Genomic DNA, 19,870 nt, shown 5'->3' with positions numbered 1-19,870 from the left:
CAACTAATTCATATAACCAGCTGGAGCTTTGGCTCAGTTCCCAATGCAATACTCTGATGGGCTAGGCCCTGTGTGAGGTGTTCATGTGATTTGGCATGAAGTCATCTGGTAGTCTGCTTTATTTATTTCTCCTTTAGTTAGATTCTAGAGCAGAGTTCTGGATCATCTGTTCTAACAGGAAGATCAACCACACCTGCAAGAACCAGAGAGCAACCTGTCTCAGAGTCTAGAGAATTCACACAGGTAGCCCTCCCTGGACCTTTAGCTGTTTTGGGCCGAGAGCTTCCTTTTTATGTTTGACCAGACTTGGCGGGAGAGGAGAGAAGGCTGGCTCTTGGCCTTTCTGACTTCCTCACTGCTCAGGCATTGAACCTCCTGGTGGAGGAGGAAGGAAAAGGCAGAGAGTTCCAATAGTTGGGAAGGAAGAGGAGAGTGAAATTACTGCTCAGGTTGCAAAGATTTCAAGCACATTCTGTCCCATTTCAAAGTGCAGGGTAAGCAGTCAACCTAGATTGTGAGCAGCAGGTGTGACCCTGTATGTAGATTAGTACTTCCTTCTTTTGGGACAGCTACATTATTTTTCCTTGAGTATCTCCAAACCAGAACTAGTCTCTTTCTTTTAATAAATTGCTAGCAAAAGAAAAAGAGAACATGTTATTTTCCCATGAGATTGGATGTTTAAATATCATTTTATCCATTTTGTAGTGTTAAGGTGTGGCTGGGGGTGATAAAGGCACTGGCTTTGATGGATTGGCCCATTTAACAATGGGATACCACCTACCTCGAAAACACAATAGAAGTTCCATTTCCTATTGGTTCATCTTTACATATAAAGAACAACTTTCCTATGAATAACTCAAGGGAATGTACTGAGAAATGTTAAACAATGACCTACTTGTTAAACTTCAATAGCAAACCAAGGGCCTGAGAGAAGTTGGAAAGGAATACAAAGCAGGAACTAAGAAACAAAAGGGAAGTACAGTTGAGAGAGTCAAATCAGATTCCCATCATGTACTAATGTGTTTCTGGTCTGTACTCTGTTTCAGTTACTACCTTTCAGTCTTTTGTAGGAAGAAATGCAGATGGTGTCAGTATGAGCATATTACCACCTGTGCAAACAATAAACAGCTAAAACACTATGAGGGGGATTTTACAGCATTTTTTAAATAAGGAAACTTCCTTAAGGGCTTTAGAAGTCATTTCTTTTTTTTTTTTTTAACGTATTTATTTTTGGCTGCATTGGGTCTTCGTCGCTGCACACAGGTTTTCTCTCATTTCGGTGAGCGGGGGCTACTCTTCATTGTGGTGCGTGGGCTTCTCATTGTGGTGGATTCTCTCATTGCAGAGCACAGGCTCTAGGTGCGCAGGCTTCAGTAGTTGTGGCATGCGGGCTCAGTAGTTGTGGCTCACGGGCTTAGTTGCTCCACGGCATGTGGGATCTTCCTGGACCAGGGCTTGAACCCGCGTCCCCTGCATTGGCAGGCGGATTTTTAACCACTGTGCCACCAGGGAAGCCCTAGAAGTCATTTCTAATGTTCATATTCTACGGCTTGGAAAAGAGGCAACAGATCATTATTTTCACTTTTTAATAAGAAATCTTGTATGGATAGTATTAAATTGTCCAAGGTCTAGTCAGTGGTGGAGCTGGGTGGAGAAAGAAAGCCTATTGATTCCCAGATGAGAGCTCTGTCATATAGCAGGGTCTTGGAGAACCAAAAATGGCTATTTTAGTGATTAAAAGCAATATGACTTTATTTAGAGGCTAAATAGGATGTTTTCTTCATATTGCTCTTACTACATGATAAACGAAGAAATCTAATTGTAAAAATAACTCTCTTTTGAGGTGATATAAAAGAAATTCAACCAAGAAATTTGGACAGGTGATAAGCAAAGAAATGTAAAGGAACATAAGAAAATATTTCTTTCCATATTTGTTTTAACCCATTGTATTTTGGCATAAAATGCAGTCATCCCCCTCACCACCCACCCCTACCCCCATCGTCAACCAATCGCCTCAGCACAATCTATTGATTAATTCTTCTCTTATCACCAATTTAATGCTGTTATTATAATATAACCCATATTATTCTTAATTCTTTTGCTCATTCAGTTTACATGTGGATTCTATCGGCAGTGTTTCAATTTTAATTCTTATATCCATATGAGTTTTAATTATCTTGCTGGACAAGTGCTCCCTCATTTCTCTTTTTCAAAATGTTGGCTAATCTACCCTGTTTATTATTTCAAATGAATCCAGAATTCCTTTTCAAATTTCAAAATATCATTTTTCAGTTTTGATTATGATGGCATTAAATCAGTACAGTATTTTGGGAAGACCGATAAAATTAAAATATTTGGTCTTCTTACCAAGGAACATTAACTGCCTATTTAGTAGAGCCTTTCTTTTATGTCCTTCAGTAAAATTAAAAAATTTATTCATGCAGTTTCAGCACATTTCTTGTTATGTTTATTCCTAGATATTTACTCCTTTAAATAAATTATACATGGAATTTTACCATTATGCTTTTGGTGTAAAGGAAGTTACTGGGTTTTATTTTTTGTATTAATTTAAAAAATTTAAATGCCTTGCAGACCTCTATTATAATTCTAAACAGTTCTTTAGTGCTATGTTTTCTAGGTAGATAATCACATTTGCAAATAATGATGATATTCCAGAGGTATTTCTGCTTTATTATTTTATTTTATTTTCAAAGAACCGTGGCCTTGGGTTTTCTAAGAAATAAGTAAATTAGTTTTTCTAATTCATTACTTTCTGCTTTTATTTTCATTGTTTTACCCTTATTTCTTGACACTCTTCTCTCCTTGGGTTCTGTGGAACTCTCTTCTCATTTTCCCAACTCTGTGATTGCTCTAGCTCCTCCCACATCCCACCTGTGAGTGTTGGAAGACTCTGTCATTAGCCATTCTCTATTTGTATTTCTTGTTATCCTGGCTTTTGGTATTAATCCCAGAGCTTTCAAGATCTCAAAATTCACTTGTAATCATAGATAGCTGGCTCTGCTGAATAGCATAAGTTTTTCTTTTATATTGTGATAATACACATAAACATAAAATTTACCATCTTAACAGTTTTTAAGCATAAAGTTCAGTGACTTAGCAACAGCTTTCTTATGTACTTGGCTATGACCAAGACTTCATCAAAGCGATTCAAAGTTGCTATTTTATTTATTCCTAGTCATTGGCCAGATCCTATCAGTTTTACCTTATATAGTATTTTCACTCGGCTCTGTTACCAGGCCTTAGGCCTTGCAGACTCATACTTGCCCTTTCTCTATTCTTTCTCCCACTTAACATTAGTATACCCCAAGCCCCAGAACCTATCAAGCCACTTTTCTGTTAAAAGTTTTTGAATAGTTTCCAGTAGCCCACAGAAAAAGTACAAACACCTGGCATTCAAGTCCTCCTGATCTCACTGCAGCCTACCTTGTGGCTGATCACCTCTCTCCCTTCATACACTCTGCTTTATTTCTTGTCAAACATTGAGGCAAGTGGGCTGGGTAAGAAACGGAGACACCCGGGACCGGCTGGAGAAGTAAAGGGAAATTGCTACCCTGCCACACGAGTAGGGATTTGGGTCTTGAATTGTAAGAGCCTTCATTTTTTTTTTTCCAGAGAAACTGCAAATCTGCATTTTTATATGAAAATCTCTCAATTTAAAATTGTTGGCTATGAATTAATATTTTTGAAAAACCCTGAGCAATTGAAAAACATGTTTGCAGGTAGGATCCAGGCCACATTTGACCTCTGTTCTCTCTTCTTGGCAGGGTTACTTTAGATCTTCTATGCCTATGTGGAGTGTGGTCTCTCTTGCCTGGAATTGGGGCACTACATTATAGTCTAAAGAAACATTAAAGTAAACCCAGTAGGGGTTTCGGAAACTCTCACTGTGAAAATGTTACTGATTTAAAGGTTTTTCATTATTCCTGTGAAAAGGCCAATAGTTGGACTTAAAATGATATAAACGAATACTACCCATCGTGCTTCAGCAAACACAGTGAGCACTCTACCATGAGAAGCTTTTTTGAGCTGGAATTTTGTTTATCAGTAGTTTTCATGTATATATGTATATATTAATTTATTGTTATTTCACAGGACAAATTAGTCCAGATGTCCACGATTTCTAAGCACTTTGGACTGAAATACAAAGAAGAATCGTACATCTTTAAAGAGCTTGAGAAGGTTCGCAAGGAGACTAAAAAGGAATTTCTCCGATTCAAGGAGAAGTTGGCCTCCAAGCCGGCTGTGGGTGAAGTCCCAGTTTTCGGCCTCCGGGTCCCCGGCCCCGCCCGGCATGGGGGGAAGTGGAACGTTTCCCGCGCCAGACCCCAAAAGCCATCAGGCTGCCCTCGGGCCAAAGGCCGTGCGCCCCTCGCTGCGGCCCTCCCGCAGCCGGCGCCCCGAGGCGCAGCGCGTCCCCCGGGCTCGAGCGAGGCGGCTGCTTCAGGGAAGACCCGGCCCTTCTGCCCCCAGGACTTCTACTTGCGGAGCTCCGCGTTCCTCCGGCACCGGCCCCAGAAAAAGCCGCCGGTCATCGCCTCCAGGGCGGGCACGTCCAGACCCGTGGTGCTGATGCCGCCACCTGTGCCCAGGGGGAAGGCCCGGGCGCACCAGGGCGCCAGGAGCCCACGGCCCGCGGGCTCCAAGCCGGTCCTCGACCCGTCCGGGGGCCGCGACGCGAGCCAGGAGCCGGCTCGGCTTGCGGAGGCCCGCAAGGCCAGAGAGAGGAAGGGCGGCTCCCTGTCCGGTGACGAGGGAGACTCGGAGGCGGCCGGCCGGCTGAGGAGAGTGAGGATTCACACCCGCTTCCTGCGCGAGGGCTCGCGCGGCGAGTCGCGGGAAGCCCCCGTGTCGGTTTCCAAAACCGACCGCGAGAGCAATCCGCCGAGCGACGCGCGGGAGGCCGCCCCGCAGGCCCCGCGGCCCGTGCGAGCGATCCCGACATCCATGGATATCATCACCTCGCTTCAGCCCGAGGTCCAGCTGGCCTCCGACCAGAGCATCAAAGAGCTCATCCAGAGCGTCCTCAGCCAGAACTACGACATTAAAATGGAAGTAGGTGACCCAAAAGGAGAGTAGTATTTCTCCTGGGTAAATGTAACTTAAGGATACAAACATAAAATCAGTGCATGTGGTGTGTTATAAACTAGACAAGCTAGGGGTGTTATTCAGGTGCTTTGAATTTTGAATTTTCCATCGAGGGAGTATATTCTCTTTAAAAAGTGAAAATAATTGAGAGTATATTTCAAAAACTGGTACAAAGAACATTAGTTTTTTGACCTGAGTAATGCGTCACTGGTAACCTTTCCTTTCAAAGTCTTTGTGATGATTTAGTATTAATTTAGCAGATGTTTTATATGAAAGAGTCTTTTTCTGTACAGTTTATTATTAACAGTGAATCTATATCTTAAGATCAGTATATTACTAATAAGTTGAATTTATAAGAGTTCTGTACTACTTTCAGTGAAAACCGTTCTCTTAAAATATCTTAAAAATTTACTTTCTAGGTCTTCCCAATTATAGAGACTATAAGTGATTATTTGTCCCAGTGACAACCCCATCAGGTGGGTACCCATAAGAGCCCCATTTTACGTAAGAGGCTTCCTGGCTTTAGTGAGGTTAAGAGGATTGGCTCGCTGTCCTGCAGCTAAGGCAGAGCAGAGCTGGGATTCTATCCCAGCCGGTCACACCCCAGAGAGTAGACTGGAACCATGCCAGGGTTGGCTATTTGTTGATTGTGATGTGTCCCCAGCAGAGAGCAAAGTTAGATAGGGTCATAGTTTTAAGATATTTTGTTCATTATATAGACTTCGCCTTGACAGGGACCTTCAAAGTAAAAATAATAACAGGGGAATCTGAGTCCCACACAGAAAGAGAGAGAGGGAGAGAGGGAGGTAAGAAGGGAAGGAGGAAAGGACAGAGAGAGAGAGAGAGAGAGATTTTTTTTTTTTTTTTGAGAATGGTAATGCGAATGGCACTTAGTGGGGAAGAAGATTCTATTACTGTTCTTGGCTGCAGCTCCAAACCTCTTGTTAGTACACAGAATACTGCTGCCACATTATGTCTTTAAAATAGTTTCAGCCCAGAATATACTCTTGGCTGTGATTTAAGGAATGTGATCCTAAAGCCCATTAGGGAAACAAAAACGTGTAAGGACAAGAGTCCCCGGTGTCGTCTTTGACCTAATGTTTGTCAGCAGAATGGGACAAATGTTTTCAGTTAAGACCCATACCTCGATACGGTTACTGAACAAGATCAGTGTGACTGCTCAGGCCGTTTCAAAATGGGTATTTCTAATTAGGTTTTCTGTGGGCCTAACAGAAAATGAATCAGGGATGTACACTGGAGAGCCTCAATGGAAAGAACAAAGCCTCATTGCCTGCCCCTGTGAGAAGAACTCTGTGACATAGTCATGTGACATGTGACATGAAGAAGGGCCTATATTAGAAGCTGGCTTGAGGTCCTGTACAGTTGGGAAAAGTTACACTTGTAGAGCAAGGCCCCATAGAAAAAGTACATTTTGAAGGGTTCAAATAGAATAGAATATAAGAAGGGAGTGTATCAGGGACAAATGGGCCCTGGGACAGTGAATTCTGTTCTTTCTGGTATTCCATTTCTCTTGTGTATCCTTTGCTGGTGCTTCAGTTACCTGAATTGTTTTATGTAGGAGAGTGGCCTGAAGGATTAGGGTCAGAAGCTAGGGTCACTAACTAGCCCCGCATTGTAAGACTTGGCCAGTTTCAAATGCCTCAGTCCCATCCTGCCTTCCATTGTATTGATTTTTTTGTGTAGCTAGATTTTGTTCTTGCTTTTAAAACTTTGCCTCTGCCTGCCCCCCACCCAACAATTCCAGAAGATGGAGCTTTGCATTATTTTGATTTCAGAAATTTTATTAGGGTGAGAAGAGAATAATGGGGAATTTGTTGAAATGGCTGTGGCTGGGTAGGTAAGAGAAAGCAATGAGAATGCAAGTGTAAAAGTGGTATCTAAATTATGATTTTAAAAATTCTTAAGATTACAATAAGGACACTTGTTTTAAACATTTGGAGTTTATATAAACAATGTTCTCTCCATGATAAGCAAGGAATATGGTTCTTTACTTTAGACATCTTAATTTGGAGCCAGTCCCTGGAGGGAAAGCCAAAGGATAAGACAGTCCTGGCAGGGTGTGCTGTCTCTGTTCAGAGTTTGGGCAGGGCCCTTTCAGACCTAGCATTCAGAGTTCCACAAACAATTACATAGGCCAAAAGGTGCACAGAATATCTAAAGATTAAACTCAGCTGTCAAATGTAGGTCAAACATCTAAACCAGGGTTTTCCAACCTTGGCACTTAACTTTTTGTTTGAATAATCCTTCGTTGTGGGTGGCTGTCCTGTAATTGTAGGATGTTTAGAATTATCCCTGGCCTCTACCCAGTAGATGCCAGTAGTATGATCCTCTCATCACCCTCCCCACCACCAAATCATAACAATTGGAATATCTCTAGATGTTGCTGAATGAGACCCTGGAGAGAAGGGCAAAATCGCTCCCCTTTTAACCTCCCATCTACTTAGGAACTACTGTCTTAAACAGTATGCATACACTATGGCAGGAGGGATAGAAATGTTACAAGGTCCTATGTTTGTTTTACTGAGGAGTTCAATACTATCACTCACAAAATACATTCTAATTATATGAGACTGAAGTTCAGAGACTACCTTCGAGATATTAATTGAGGATGAAGGAATCAGCCCATCCTGGCTTCTGTCATGTGTAGTTGATTTTGGCCATATAGCTCAAAAGAAAAATGGCTTAACATGACCCAGGTAAGAGGGAATTCATGTCCCAAGGTCTTTTATAAACAAATAATGTATAGCTCACAAGCAAATGTTTTATCATAAAACTTATGCCTGCTTTAACTTTAGGGAAGATGAAATAGATGTACTTTTCCCTCTTCTTCCTGCTGAGTACAACTAAGTACAAACCTTAGATGTTATTTATAAAACAAATGTGAGAGGACTCCAAAAAGTGGAGAGAAGTAGACTGGCTAGGGACTTTGGGATCCAAGGAATCACATAACCTGATGAGTTCTCAGGTTTTCTTTTGATCTCATGTCTGCCAGATTTGGAGCTAAAGAAGCTGACAACCTAAGAATGCCAATGGGTATAGACAGAAAAAGTGCCAGCAAAAGCCTGCTCTCTTGAGCTAAGGATCAAGAAAGGGGCAGCCTAGCAAGATGAAACTTTTAGACAATAACTGTGCTACTTTAGTCAAACACCACAGAAAAACCTATGGCCCTGTCCCCACCCCTGCCAGCCAGGGCTGAGGGGGGAGCCTAAACTTCCACTGTTACCAGGCTGAAACAAGGTACCCCAGCTCCTTCCCTAATGATATGGTGTTAGTGGAGAGTCAAGACTTTCAACACTGCCCGGCAGTAAAGAGGCTACCCTACTCACCACCCTGCCCCCGTGGTGTCACTGGACGCCTTGTAGGGAACAGTAATGAGAGACTTCTATCCTTCCCCACCAGGATGGTATCGGTAGAGGCCTAGTGGGGGCCAGAATGCCTACTCCCGCCCAACAATAGCAGGGAGCTCTTTAGCTCTGGTGCCAGTGGAGACCAAGCTGGGAATTTGGACCACTACCCCTACCTGGCAGTAATGAGGCAGCCTTGGCCCTCCTCCTACTGCCCCTACTAGAGCAGTTTCAGAGGAATGTTTAAATAAGATCCAGACTCTCATAATACCCCAAATGTCCAGGTTTCAATAGAAAATCACTTGTCATACCAAGAACTGAGAACATTTAGACTTGGAAGAAAAAAAGACAATTAATGCCAACATTGAGATGACTGAGATGTTAGAATTATCTGACAAAGATTTTAAAGGCCCTCAGGAAAAAAAAAAAAAAAGCCCCAATGAGCAATAATAATGAGCACACTTGGAACAATGAGAAAAAAAGAAAGTCTTAGCAGAGGAATAGAAAGTTTCACTAAAGAAACAGAACATATAAAGAGAACCAAAGAAAAACTAAAAAATAGAACTAAAAAATACAGTAATTGAAATAAAACTCAATGGATAGCTCAAAAACTGAATGGAGGGGAGACAGTGGAAAGAATCAGTGAACACAAGGATGGAACAATACAATTTTCTCAATCTGAACAACAGAGAGACAATAGACTGGGGAAAAAAAACTAGAACCTCAGGGACTTGTGGGACTATAACAGAAGATCTAACCTTCATGCCATCAAAGTCCTGGAAAATGAGAAAAGCCCAAACCAAAGAATCCCAAAGGAATCCACACCAAAACATGTAATAGTCAAACTTTTGAAACTAAAGAAAAAGAAAAAGTCTTTGAAAGCAATGAGAGAGAAACAATGTGTTATGTATAGGGAAAAGCAACTTGAATGACGGGATTTCTCATTGGAAACCATGGAGGCCAGAAGGATTGGCACAGCATTTTCAAATGCTGAAAGAAAAGAACTATCCACCCAAAATTCTGTATCTAGGGAAATTATCCTTTAAGAATGTAGGGAAAATCAAGACATTCTCAAATGAAGGAAAGCTAAGAGAATTTGTCACTTGCAGTCTTACCCTAAAAGGATGACTAAAGGAAGTTCTCTAAACAGAAAGGAATGATTAGAAGAAAGGACTTGGGACAAACACTAGGAAGGAAGAAAGAATATAATAAACAAAAACTATGGCTAAATACAATAGACATTCCTTCTCCTCCTGAGCTTTTCAAATGTATTTGATGGTTGATGCTAAAATTATAATGCTGTTTGATGTGATTTTAAATGTATGTAGAGGAAATATTTAAGACAGTTATAAATAGGGGAAGGTAAATAGATATAAAGGGAATATGCTTTCTATAGTTCACTCTAATTGGAAAATAACAATTCCAGTAGACTGTGATAAGTTATGTATATATAATGTGCTATCTGGAGCAATGACCAAAAAGCTATACAAAGAGATTCACTCAAAAAATATTATAGATAAATCAAAATAGAATTAAAAAATTTTAAGTAACCCACAGGAAGACAGGTAAAAAGTAAACATAAGCAAAAAGCAGAGAATAAAAAGAAAACAAGAAATAAAGTAGCAGTTTCAAACTCAAATATATCGATAGCTACATTAAAGGTAAATGGTCTACATATACTGATTGAAAGCAGAGATTGGCAAGTGGATTCCATATATAACCCAATGATATATTGTTTAAAAGAAACATACTTCCAGTATAATAATATAGGCAGGTTTAAAGTAAAGCATGAAAAAAACATCAGGCACACATTATTCAAAAGAAAATAGGAGGGGCTATATTAATTTCAGTTAAAGTAGACTTCAGAACAAAGAAAATTACTAAAGACACAGTGGGCATTATAATATGATAAAAGTTTCAATCCATTAAGAAGACAAAGCAATCCTCAATTTGTATGAACCAAACAACAGAACTGAAAAAATATGTGAAGTAAAAACTGAAAGGAGAAATAGATGAATCTACAGTCATAGTTGAAAATGTCAACACCCTTCTTTCAACAATTGATAGAAAACTAGACAGAAATTTCCCAAGAATATAGAACTCAACAACACCATCAAACGTCAGGATTGAATCTACATTTTTAGAACACTGCACCTAACAGCAGCAGAAGGCACATTTTTGTCACTGTCCATGTGACATATACTAAGACCATATCTGGTCCATAAAAATGAACATCAGTAAGTTTAAAAGAATTGACATCGGGGGAGACCTTCAAGATGGCAGAGGAGTAAGATGTGGAGATCACCTTCCTCCCCACAAACACATCAGAAATACACCTACATGTGGAACAACTCCTACAGAACACCTACTGGCAGAAGACCTCAGACTTCCCAAAAAGGCAAGAAATTCCCCACGTACCTGGGTAGGGCAAAAGAAAAAAGAAAAAACAGAGACAAAAGAATAGGGACAGGACCTGCACCTCTGGGAGGGAGCTGTGAAGGAAGAAAAGTTTCCAAACAGTAGGAAACCCCTTCAAGGGAGGAGATTGGGTGGTGGGGGGGAAGCTTTGGAGCCACAGAGGAGAGTGCAGCAACAGGGCTGCAGAGGGCAAAGCAGAGAGGTTCCCACACAGAGGATTGGTGCTGACCAGCACTCACCAGCCTGAGAGGCTTCTCTGCTCACCCACTGGGATGGGTGGGGGCTGAGAGCTGAGGCTCTGGCTTTGGAGGTCAGATCCCAGGGAGAGGACTGGGGTTGGCTGTGTGAACACAGCTGAAGGGGGCTAGTGCACCACAGCTAGCCGGGAGGGAGTTCGGGAAAAAGTCTGGAACTGCCTAAGGGGCAAGAGACCATTGTTTTGGGGTGTGTGAGGAGAGGGGATTCAGAATGCCACCTAAACAAGCTCCAGAGATGGGCATGAGCTGTGGCTATCAGCACGGACACCAAAGACAGGCACAAAATGCTAACACTGCTGCTGCAGCCACCATGAAGCCTGTGTGCGAGCACAGGTCACAATCCACACCTCCCCTCCTGGGAGCCTGTGCAGCCCACCACTGCCAGGGTCCCATGATCCAGGGACAACTTCCCTGGGAGAACACATGGCGCGCCTCAGGCTGGTGCAACATCACTCTGGCCTCTGCCACTGCAGGCTCGCCCCACATCCATACCCCTCTCTCCCCCCAGCCTGAGTGAGCCAGAGCCCCCTAATCAGCTGCTACTTTAACGCCACCCTGTCTGGGTGGGGAACAGATGCCCTCAGGCGACCTACAAACAGAGGGGGCTCATATCCAAAGCCGAACCCCGGGAGCTGTGTGAACAGAGAAGAGAAAGGGAAATTTCTCTGTGCAGTCTCAGGAGCAGTGGATTAAACCTCCACAATAAACTTGATGTATCCTGCATCTGTGGAATACCTGAATAGACAACGAATCATCCCAAAATTGAGGCGGTGGGCTTTGGGAACAACTGTAGACTTGGGGTTTGCTTTCTGCATCTAATTCATTTCTGGTTTTATGTTTATCTTAGTTTAGTACTTAGAACTTATTATCACTGGTGGATTTGTTTATTGATTTGGTTGAGCTCTTTGTTTTTTAATGTATATATATATATTTATATATATATTATATATATATATATTTTCCCTTTTCTCCTTTTTGTGAGTGTATATATCTGTGCTTCTCTGTGTGATTTTGTCTGTATAGCTTTGCTTTTACCATTTGTCCTAGGGTTCTGTCTGTCCTTTTTTTGTGTTTTTTGGGGTTTTTTTAGTATGGTTTCTAGTGCTTGTTATCATTGGTGGATTTGTTTTTTGTTTTAGTTGCTCAGACTTCCCCAAACCCGTGTGGCTGACAGGTGCTCCGGCCGGGTATCAGGCCTGTGCCTCTGAGGTGGGAGAGCCAGGTTCAGGACATTGGTCCACCAGAGACCTCCCAGCTCCACGTAATATCAAATGGCAAAAGCTCTCCCAGAGATCTCCATCTCAACACTAAGACCCAGCTCCACTCAAAGACCAGCAAGCTACAGTGCTGGACACCCTATGCCAAACAACTAGCAAGACAGGAACACAATGCCACCCATTAGCAGAGAGGCTGCCTAAAATAATAATAAGCTCACAGACACCCCAAAACACACCACCGGATGCGGTCCTGTCCACCAGAAAGACAAGATCCAGCCTCATCCACCAGAACACAGGCACCAGTTCCCTCCACCAGGAAGCCTACAAACCCACTGAACCAACCTTAGCCACTGGGGGCAGACACCAAAAACAAAGGGAACTATGAACCTGCAGCCTGTGAAAAGGAGACCCCAAACACAGTAAGTTAAGCAAAATGAGAAGACAGAGAAACACACAGCAGATGAAGGAGCAAGGTAAAAACCCACCAGACCAAACAAATGAAGAGGAAATAGGCAGTCTACCTGAAAAAGAATTCAGAGTAATGGTAGTAAAGATGATCCAAAATAGAATGGAGGAAATACAAGAAACGTTTAACAAGGTCCTAGAAGAACTAAAGAGCAAACAAAAAATGATGAACAACACAATAAATGAAATTTAAAATTCTCTAGAAGGAATCAATAGCAGAAAAACTGAGGCAGAAGAAGAGATAAGTGACCTGGAAGATAAAATAGTGGAAATAACTACCGCAGAGCAGATTAAAGAAACAAGAATGAAAATAATTGAGGACAGCCTCAGAGACCTCTGGGACAATATTAAACGTACCAGCATTCAAATCATACGGGTCTCAGAAGAAGAAGAGAAAAATAAAGGGAATGAGAAAATATTTGAAGAGATTATAGTTGAAAACTTCCCTAATATGGGAAAGGAAATAGTCAATCAAGTCCAGGAAGTACAGAGTCCCATACAGGATAAATCCAAGGAGAAACATGCCAAGACACATATTAATCAAGCTATCAAAAATTAAATGCAAAGAAAAATATTAAAAGAAGCAAGGGAAAAACAACAAATAACATACAAGGGAATCCCCATAATGTTAACAGCTGATCTTTCAGCAGAAACTGCAAGCCAGAAGGGAGTGGCAGGACATATTTAAAGTGATGCAAGGGAAAAACCTACAACCAAGATTACTCTACCCAGCAAGGATCTCATTCAGATTTGACAGAGAAATCAAAACCTTTACAGACAAGCAAAAGCTAAGAGAATTCAGCACCACCAAACCAGTTTTACAACAAATGCTAAAGGAACTTCTCTAGGCAGGAAACACAAGAGAAGGAAAAGACCTACAATAACAAACCCAAAATGAGAAAATGGGAATAGGCACATACATATTGGTAACTACCTTAAATGTAAATGGATTAAATGCTCCAACCAAAAGACACAGACTGGCTGAATGGATACAAAACCAAGACCCATATATATGCTGTGTAGAAGAAACCCACTTCAGACCTAGGGACACATACAGACTGAAAGTGAAGGGATGGAAAAAGATATTCCATGCAAATAGAAATCAAAAGAAAGCTGGAGTAGCAATTCCCATATCAGACAAAAGTAAAGACTTTACTAGAGATGAAGAAGGACACTACATAATGCTCAAGGGATCAATCCAAGAAGAAGATATAATGATTGTAAATATTTATGCACCCAACATAGGAGCACCTCAATATATAAGGCAAATGCTAACAGCCATAAAAGGGGAAATAGACAGTAACAAAATCATAGTAGGGGACTTTAGCATCCCACTTTCACCAATGGACAGATCAACCAAAATGAATATAAATAAGGAAATACAAGCTTTAAATGATACATTAAACAAGATGGACTTAATTGATATTTATAGGACATTCCATCCAAAAATAACAGAATACATTTTCTTCTCAAGTGCTCATGGAACATTCTCCAGGATAGATCATATCTTGGGTCACAAATCAAACCTTGGTAGATATAAGAAAATTGAAATTGTATCAGGTTAACTTTTCCAACAACAATGCTATGAGACTAGATATCAATTACAAGAAAAAATCTATAAGAAATACAAACACATGGGGGCTAAACAATACAGTACTAAATAACCAAGAGATCACTGAAGAAATCAAAGAGGAAATCAAAAAATACCTAGAAACAAATGACAATGAAAACACGATGACCCAAAACCTATGGGATGCCTCAAAAGCAGTTCTAAGAGGGAAGCTTATAGCAATACAATGCTACCTCAAGAAACAGGAAATATCTCAAATAAACAACCTAACCTTACACCTAAAGCAGTAGAGAAAGAAGAACAAAAACCCCCCAAAGTTTGCAGAAGGAAAGAAATCTTAAAGATCAGATCAGAAATAAAGAAAAAAGAAATGGAGGAAACAATAGCAAAGATCAGTAAAACTAAAAGCTGGTTCTTTGAGAAGATAAACAAAATTGATAAACCGTTAACCAGACACATCAAGAAAAAAAGGGAGAAGACTCAAATCAGTAAAATTAGAAATGAAGAAGGAGAAGTAACAGCTGACACTGCAGAAATACAAAGGCTCATGAGAGTTTATTACAAGGAATTATATGCCAATAAAGTGGACAACCTGGAAGAAATGGACAAATTCTTAGAAAAACAGAACCTTCTGAGACTGACCCAGGAAGAAATAGAAAATATAAACAGACCAATCACAAGCTCTGAAATTGAAGCTGTGATTAAAAATCTTCCAACAAACAAAAGCCCAGGACCAGATGGCTTCACAGGCAAATTCTATCAAACATTTAGAGAAGATCTAATACCTATACTCCTCAAGCTCTTCCAAAATATAGCAGAGGGAAGAACACTCCCACACTCATTCTACGAGGCCACCATCACCCTGATACCAATACCAGACAAAGGTGTCACAAAGAAAGAAAACTACAGGCCAATATCACTGATGAACATAGATGCAAAAATCCTCAACAAAATAATAGCAAACAGAATCCAACAGCACATTAAAAGGATCATACACCATGATCAAGTGGGGTTTATCCCAGGAATGCAAGGATTCTACAATATATGCAAATCAATCAATGTGATAAACCATATTAACAAATTGAAGGAGAAAAACCATATGATCATCTCAATAGATGCAGAAAAAGCTTTTGACAGAATTCAACACCCATTTATGATAAAAACCTTCCAGAGGGCTTCCCTGGTGGCGCAGTGGTTGAGAGTCTGCCTGCCGATGCAGGGAACACGGGTTTGTGCCCCGGTCCAGGAAGATCCCACATGCCGCGGAGCGACTAGGCCCGTGAGCCATGGCCGCTGAGCCTGTGCGTCCGGAGCCTGTGCTCCACAACAGGAGAGGACACAACAGTGAGAGGCCCGCGTTCCACAAAAAAACAAAACAAAACAAAAAAACCTTCCAGAAAGTAGGTGCAGAGGGAACTTACCTCAACATAATAAAGGCGATATATGACAAACCCACAGCCAAAATTGTTCTCAGTGGTGAAAAACTGAAACCATTTCCTCTAAGATCAAGACAAGGCTGTCAACTTTCACCACTACTATTCAACGTAGTTTTGGAAGTTTTAGTCACAGCAATCAGATAAAAAGTAATATAAGGAATCCAAATCAGAAAAGAAGAAGTAAAGATGTCACTGTTTGCAGAAGACATGATACTCTTCACGGAGAATCCTAAAGATGCTACCAGAAAACTACTAGAGCTAATTGATGAATTTGGTAAAGTAGGAGGATACAAAATTAATGCACAGAAATCTCTTGCATTCCTATACACTAATGATGAAAAATCTGAATGAGAAATGAAGGAAACTCTCCCATTTACCATTGCAACAACAAGAATAAAATACCTAGATATAAACCTACTTAAGGAGACAAAAGACCTGTGTGCAGAAAACTATAAGACAGTGATGAAAAAAATTAAAGATGATACAAACAGATGGAGAGATATACCATGTTCTTGGACTGGAAGAATCAACATTGTGAAAAGGAGTATACTGCCCAAAGCAATCTACAGATTCAATGCAATCCCTATCAAACTACCAATGGCATTTTTCACAGAACTAGAACAAAAAATTTCACAGTTTTTATAGAAACACAAAAGACCCTGAATAGCCAAAGCAATCTTGAGAAAGAAAATGAAGCTGGAGGAATCAGGCTCCTGGACTTTGGACTATACTACAAAGCTACACTAATCAAGGCAGTATGGTAGTGGCACAGAAACAGAAATATAGATCAATGGAACAGGATAGAAAGCCCAGAGATAAACCCATGCACATATGGTCACCTTACCTTTGATAAAAGGTGCAAGAATATACAATGGAGAAAAGACAGCCTCTTCAATAAGTGATGCTTGGAGAACTGGACAGCTACATGTAAAACAATGAAATTGGAACACTCCCTAACATCATACACAAAAATAACCTCAAAATGTATTAAAGACCTAAATGTATGACCAGACACTATAAACCTCCTAGTGGAAAACATAGGCAGAACAATCTGTGACATAAATCACAGTAAGATCCTTTTTGACCCACTTCCTAGAGAAATGGAAATAAAAACAAAAACAAATGGGACCTAATGAAATTTAAAAGCTTTTGCACAGCAAAGGAAAACATAAGAGGAAAAGATAACCCTCAGAATGGGAGAAAACATTTGCAAATGAAGCAACTGACCAAGGATTAATCTCCAAAATTTACAAGCAGCTGAATATCAAAAAAACAAACAACCCAATCCAAAAATGGGCAAAAGACCTAAATAGACATTTCTCCAAAGAAGATATACAGATTGCCAACAAACACATGAAAGGATGCTCAACATCATTAATCGTTAGAGAAATGCAAATCAAAACTACAATGAGGTGTCACCTCACACCAGTCAGAATGGCCATCATGAAAAAATCTACAAACAGTAAATGCTGGAGAGGGTGTGGAGAAAAGGGAACCCTCTTGCACTGTTGGTGGGAATGGAAATTGATATAGTCAGTATGGAGAACAGTATAGAGGTCCCTTAAAAAACTACAAATAGAACTACCATATGACCCAGCAATCCCACTACTGGGCATATACCCTGAGAAAACCGTAATTCAAAGAGAGTCATGTACCACAGTGTTCATTGCAGCTCTATTTACAATAGCCAGGACATGGAAGCAACCTACGTGTCCATTGACAGATGAATGGATCCATAAGATGTGGCACATATATACAATGGAATATTACTCAGCCATAAAAGGAAACGAAATTCATTATTTCTAGTGAGGTGGATGGACCTAGAGTCTGTCATACAGAGTGACGTAAGTGAGAAAGAGAAAAACAAATACCATATGCTAACACATATATATGGAATTTAAAAAAATGGTTCTGAAGAACCTAGGGGCATGACAGGAATAAAGACACAGACGTAGAAAATGGACATGAGGACATGGGAATGGGGAAGGAGAAGCTGTGACAAAGTGAGAGAGTGGCATGGAAATATATACACTACCAAATGTAAAATAGATAGCTAGTGGGAAGCAGCCACATAGCACAGGGAGATCAGCTCGGTGCTTTGTGACCACCTAGAGGGGTGGGATAGGGAAGGTGGGAGGGAGATGCAAGAGGGAGGAGATATGGGGTTATATGTATATGTAAAGCTGACTCACTTTGTTATACAGCTGAAACTAACACACCATTGCAAAGCAATTGTACTCCAATAAAGATGTTAAAAAAAAAGGATTGACTCATATAGAATGTGTTCTCTGCTCATAATGGAATCAAACTAGAAATTAATAACAGACTGTTAATAAGAAAATCTCCAAACACTTGGGAACTAAACATTAGATTTCTAAACAATCCATGGGTCAATGGGGAAGCCTCAGAGCATTTTAAAAAATTGAACTAAATTTAAAATAAAAGTACAAAATGTCAAAATTTATGGGACAGAGGTAAAGCAGTGCATTTATCCTAGAGAAATGAAAACTTATATTCAAACAAAAACCTGAGATGAATGTTCATAGATGCTTGTAGTACTTTATAACCAAAAACTAGAAATAACCCAGATGTCCTTCAAGGGGTAAATGGTCATATATTACTCAGTAATAAAAATAAATAAAGTATTGATTGCTGCAACAATTTGGATGAATCCCCTGAAAATTATGCTGAAGCAAAAAATCCAATCTCAAAATGTTACATACTGTATAATTTCATTTATACAACATTCTTAAAATGACTAAATTATAGGAATGGAGAACAGATTTGTGGCTGCCAGTGGTTGAGGACAGGCTTGGAGTAGGGGAGTGTGAGAGGGAAGTATGTGTAGCTTTAGAAAGGCAACATGGGAAAGCCTCGTCGTGATGGAGATGTTTTGTGTCTTGATTGTGTCAGTGTCAGTATCCTGCCTGTAATTTTGTATTATAGTTTTGCATGATATCCCCATTGGGGAAAGCTGATAAAGGGTACATGGGATATCTCTGTATTATTTGTTACAAGTGAATATGAATCTACTCAAAACAGAAACTTTAATTAAAATGTTACTGGATTCTTTATAAAATTTATTTTTACAAGTTGTAAGAAGAAACATAAGGAAACAGTAGTAAATTGTCTTCTAAATCCCCTTTAACTCACCAATAGTAACCAATACTTGTTGTTTATCCTTCTATTTATCTTAAGTGTTTAGTACAAATGTGTACATACATACATATATAGGGTTTTTCTTATAAAAATAAGAACATATGGTACACATTCTGCAGCTTATTTTTTGACACATATCAATGGAGATTGATTTTTAATTTATTATTTTAAGTAGCTGCATAGTATTTAAACATTTAAAATAGTATTTAAACATTTCCTTGGCTCTTTGCTTTTCAAATTTTATGTTTCCCTATCCTAGGAACAAAGTTTTGCTCATTGGAGGTATAAATCAGGGAACCTACCAGGATCTGGGCAAAGAAAAGCAATCTATTGTTTGAATGTCACCAGTACAATTGGGAATGACTAGTTTGGACAAATCTTTTCTCTTCAGAGTGACAGATGCATTTATTACACTTTTCTTTTACACATTCCGTTTGTGCAGTACTTTTTTGTTCTCACAGATGTTAACAGCTTAAAGTAGTACAAATGATGTAATGATTAAGAAGTTTCTTGATTTACAGTTTTTTTTTTCCTGTGAAGTTTTAAAGTCTTTCAGATAACATTTAGATGCCTTCAATAAATACAAAATGCTTATGTGTTTAATTTCATTCATTTTTAAAAGGTGGAAAATATTATTTTTATTAGTTCTTGAGAGAAAATTCCTATTCCTTTAGCTGGTTTGGTTGTAATAATAATTTTGAACCAAGCTAGGAGTTGCTCCTTTAAAATAAACTTATTCTTGATTGGATACAAGCACATTTTATTTTCCATGAGGATTTTTTTTCAAGATTGAAATACAGAGTTACTTGAAAAATGAAATGCTAATTTATTATAGAATTCAGGTGTACTTTTTTCCTGATTGTTAGTACAGATACTG

At 39.8% G+C, this 19,870-nt stretch overlaps 1 protein-coding gene across 1 annotated transcript in view; it reads left to right on the top strand.

Moving 5' to 3' along the window:
* The first annotated feature begins 4,128 nt into the window (after positions 1-4,128).
* The window catches only part of TTC6 (tetratricopeptide repeat domain 6), a 217,405-nt gene continuing 201,663 nt past the window's right edge, over positions 4,129-19,870 (top strand). Inside the window, exon 1 of the mRNA XM_059055640.1 lies at positions 4,129-5,073. Coding sequence (XP_058911623.1) covers positions 4,129-5,073 — 945 coding nt within the window. The remainder of the gene's footprint in view (positions 5,074-19,870) is intronic.

Source organism: Kogia breviceps, chromosome 3 (assembly GCF_026419965.1).
Source record: "Kogia breviceps isolate mKogBre1 chromosome 3, mKogBre1 haplotype 1, whole genome shotgun sequence".
NCBI classification, from domain to species: Eukaryota; Metazoa; Chordata; class Mammalia; order Artiodactyla; family Physeteridae; genus Kogia; species Kogia breviceps.
Note: the sequence above shows the minus strand (reverse complement) of the source record. Positions and strands in the feature narration are given on the sequence as shown.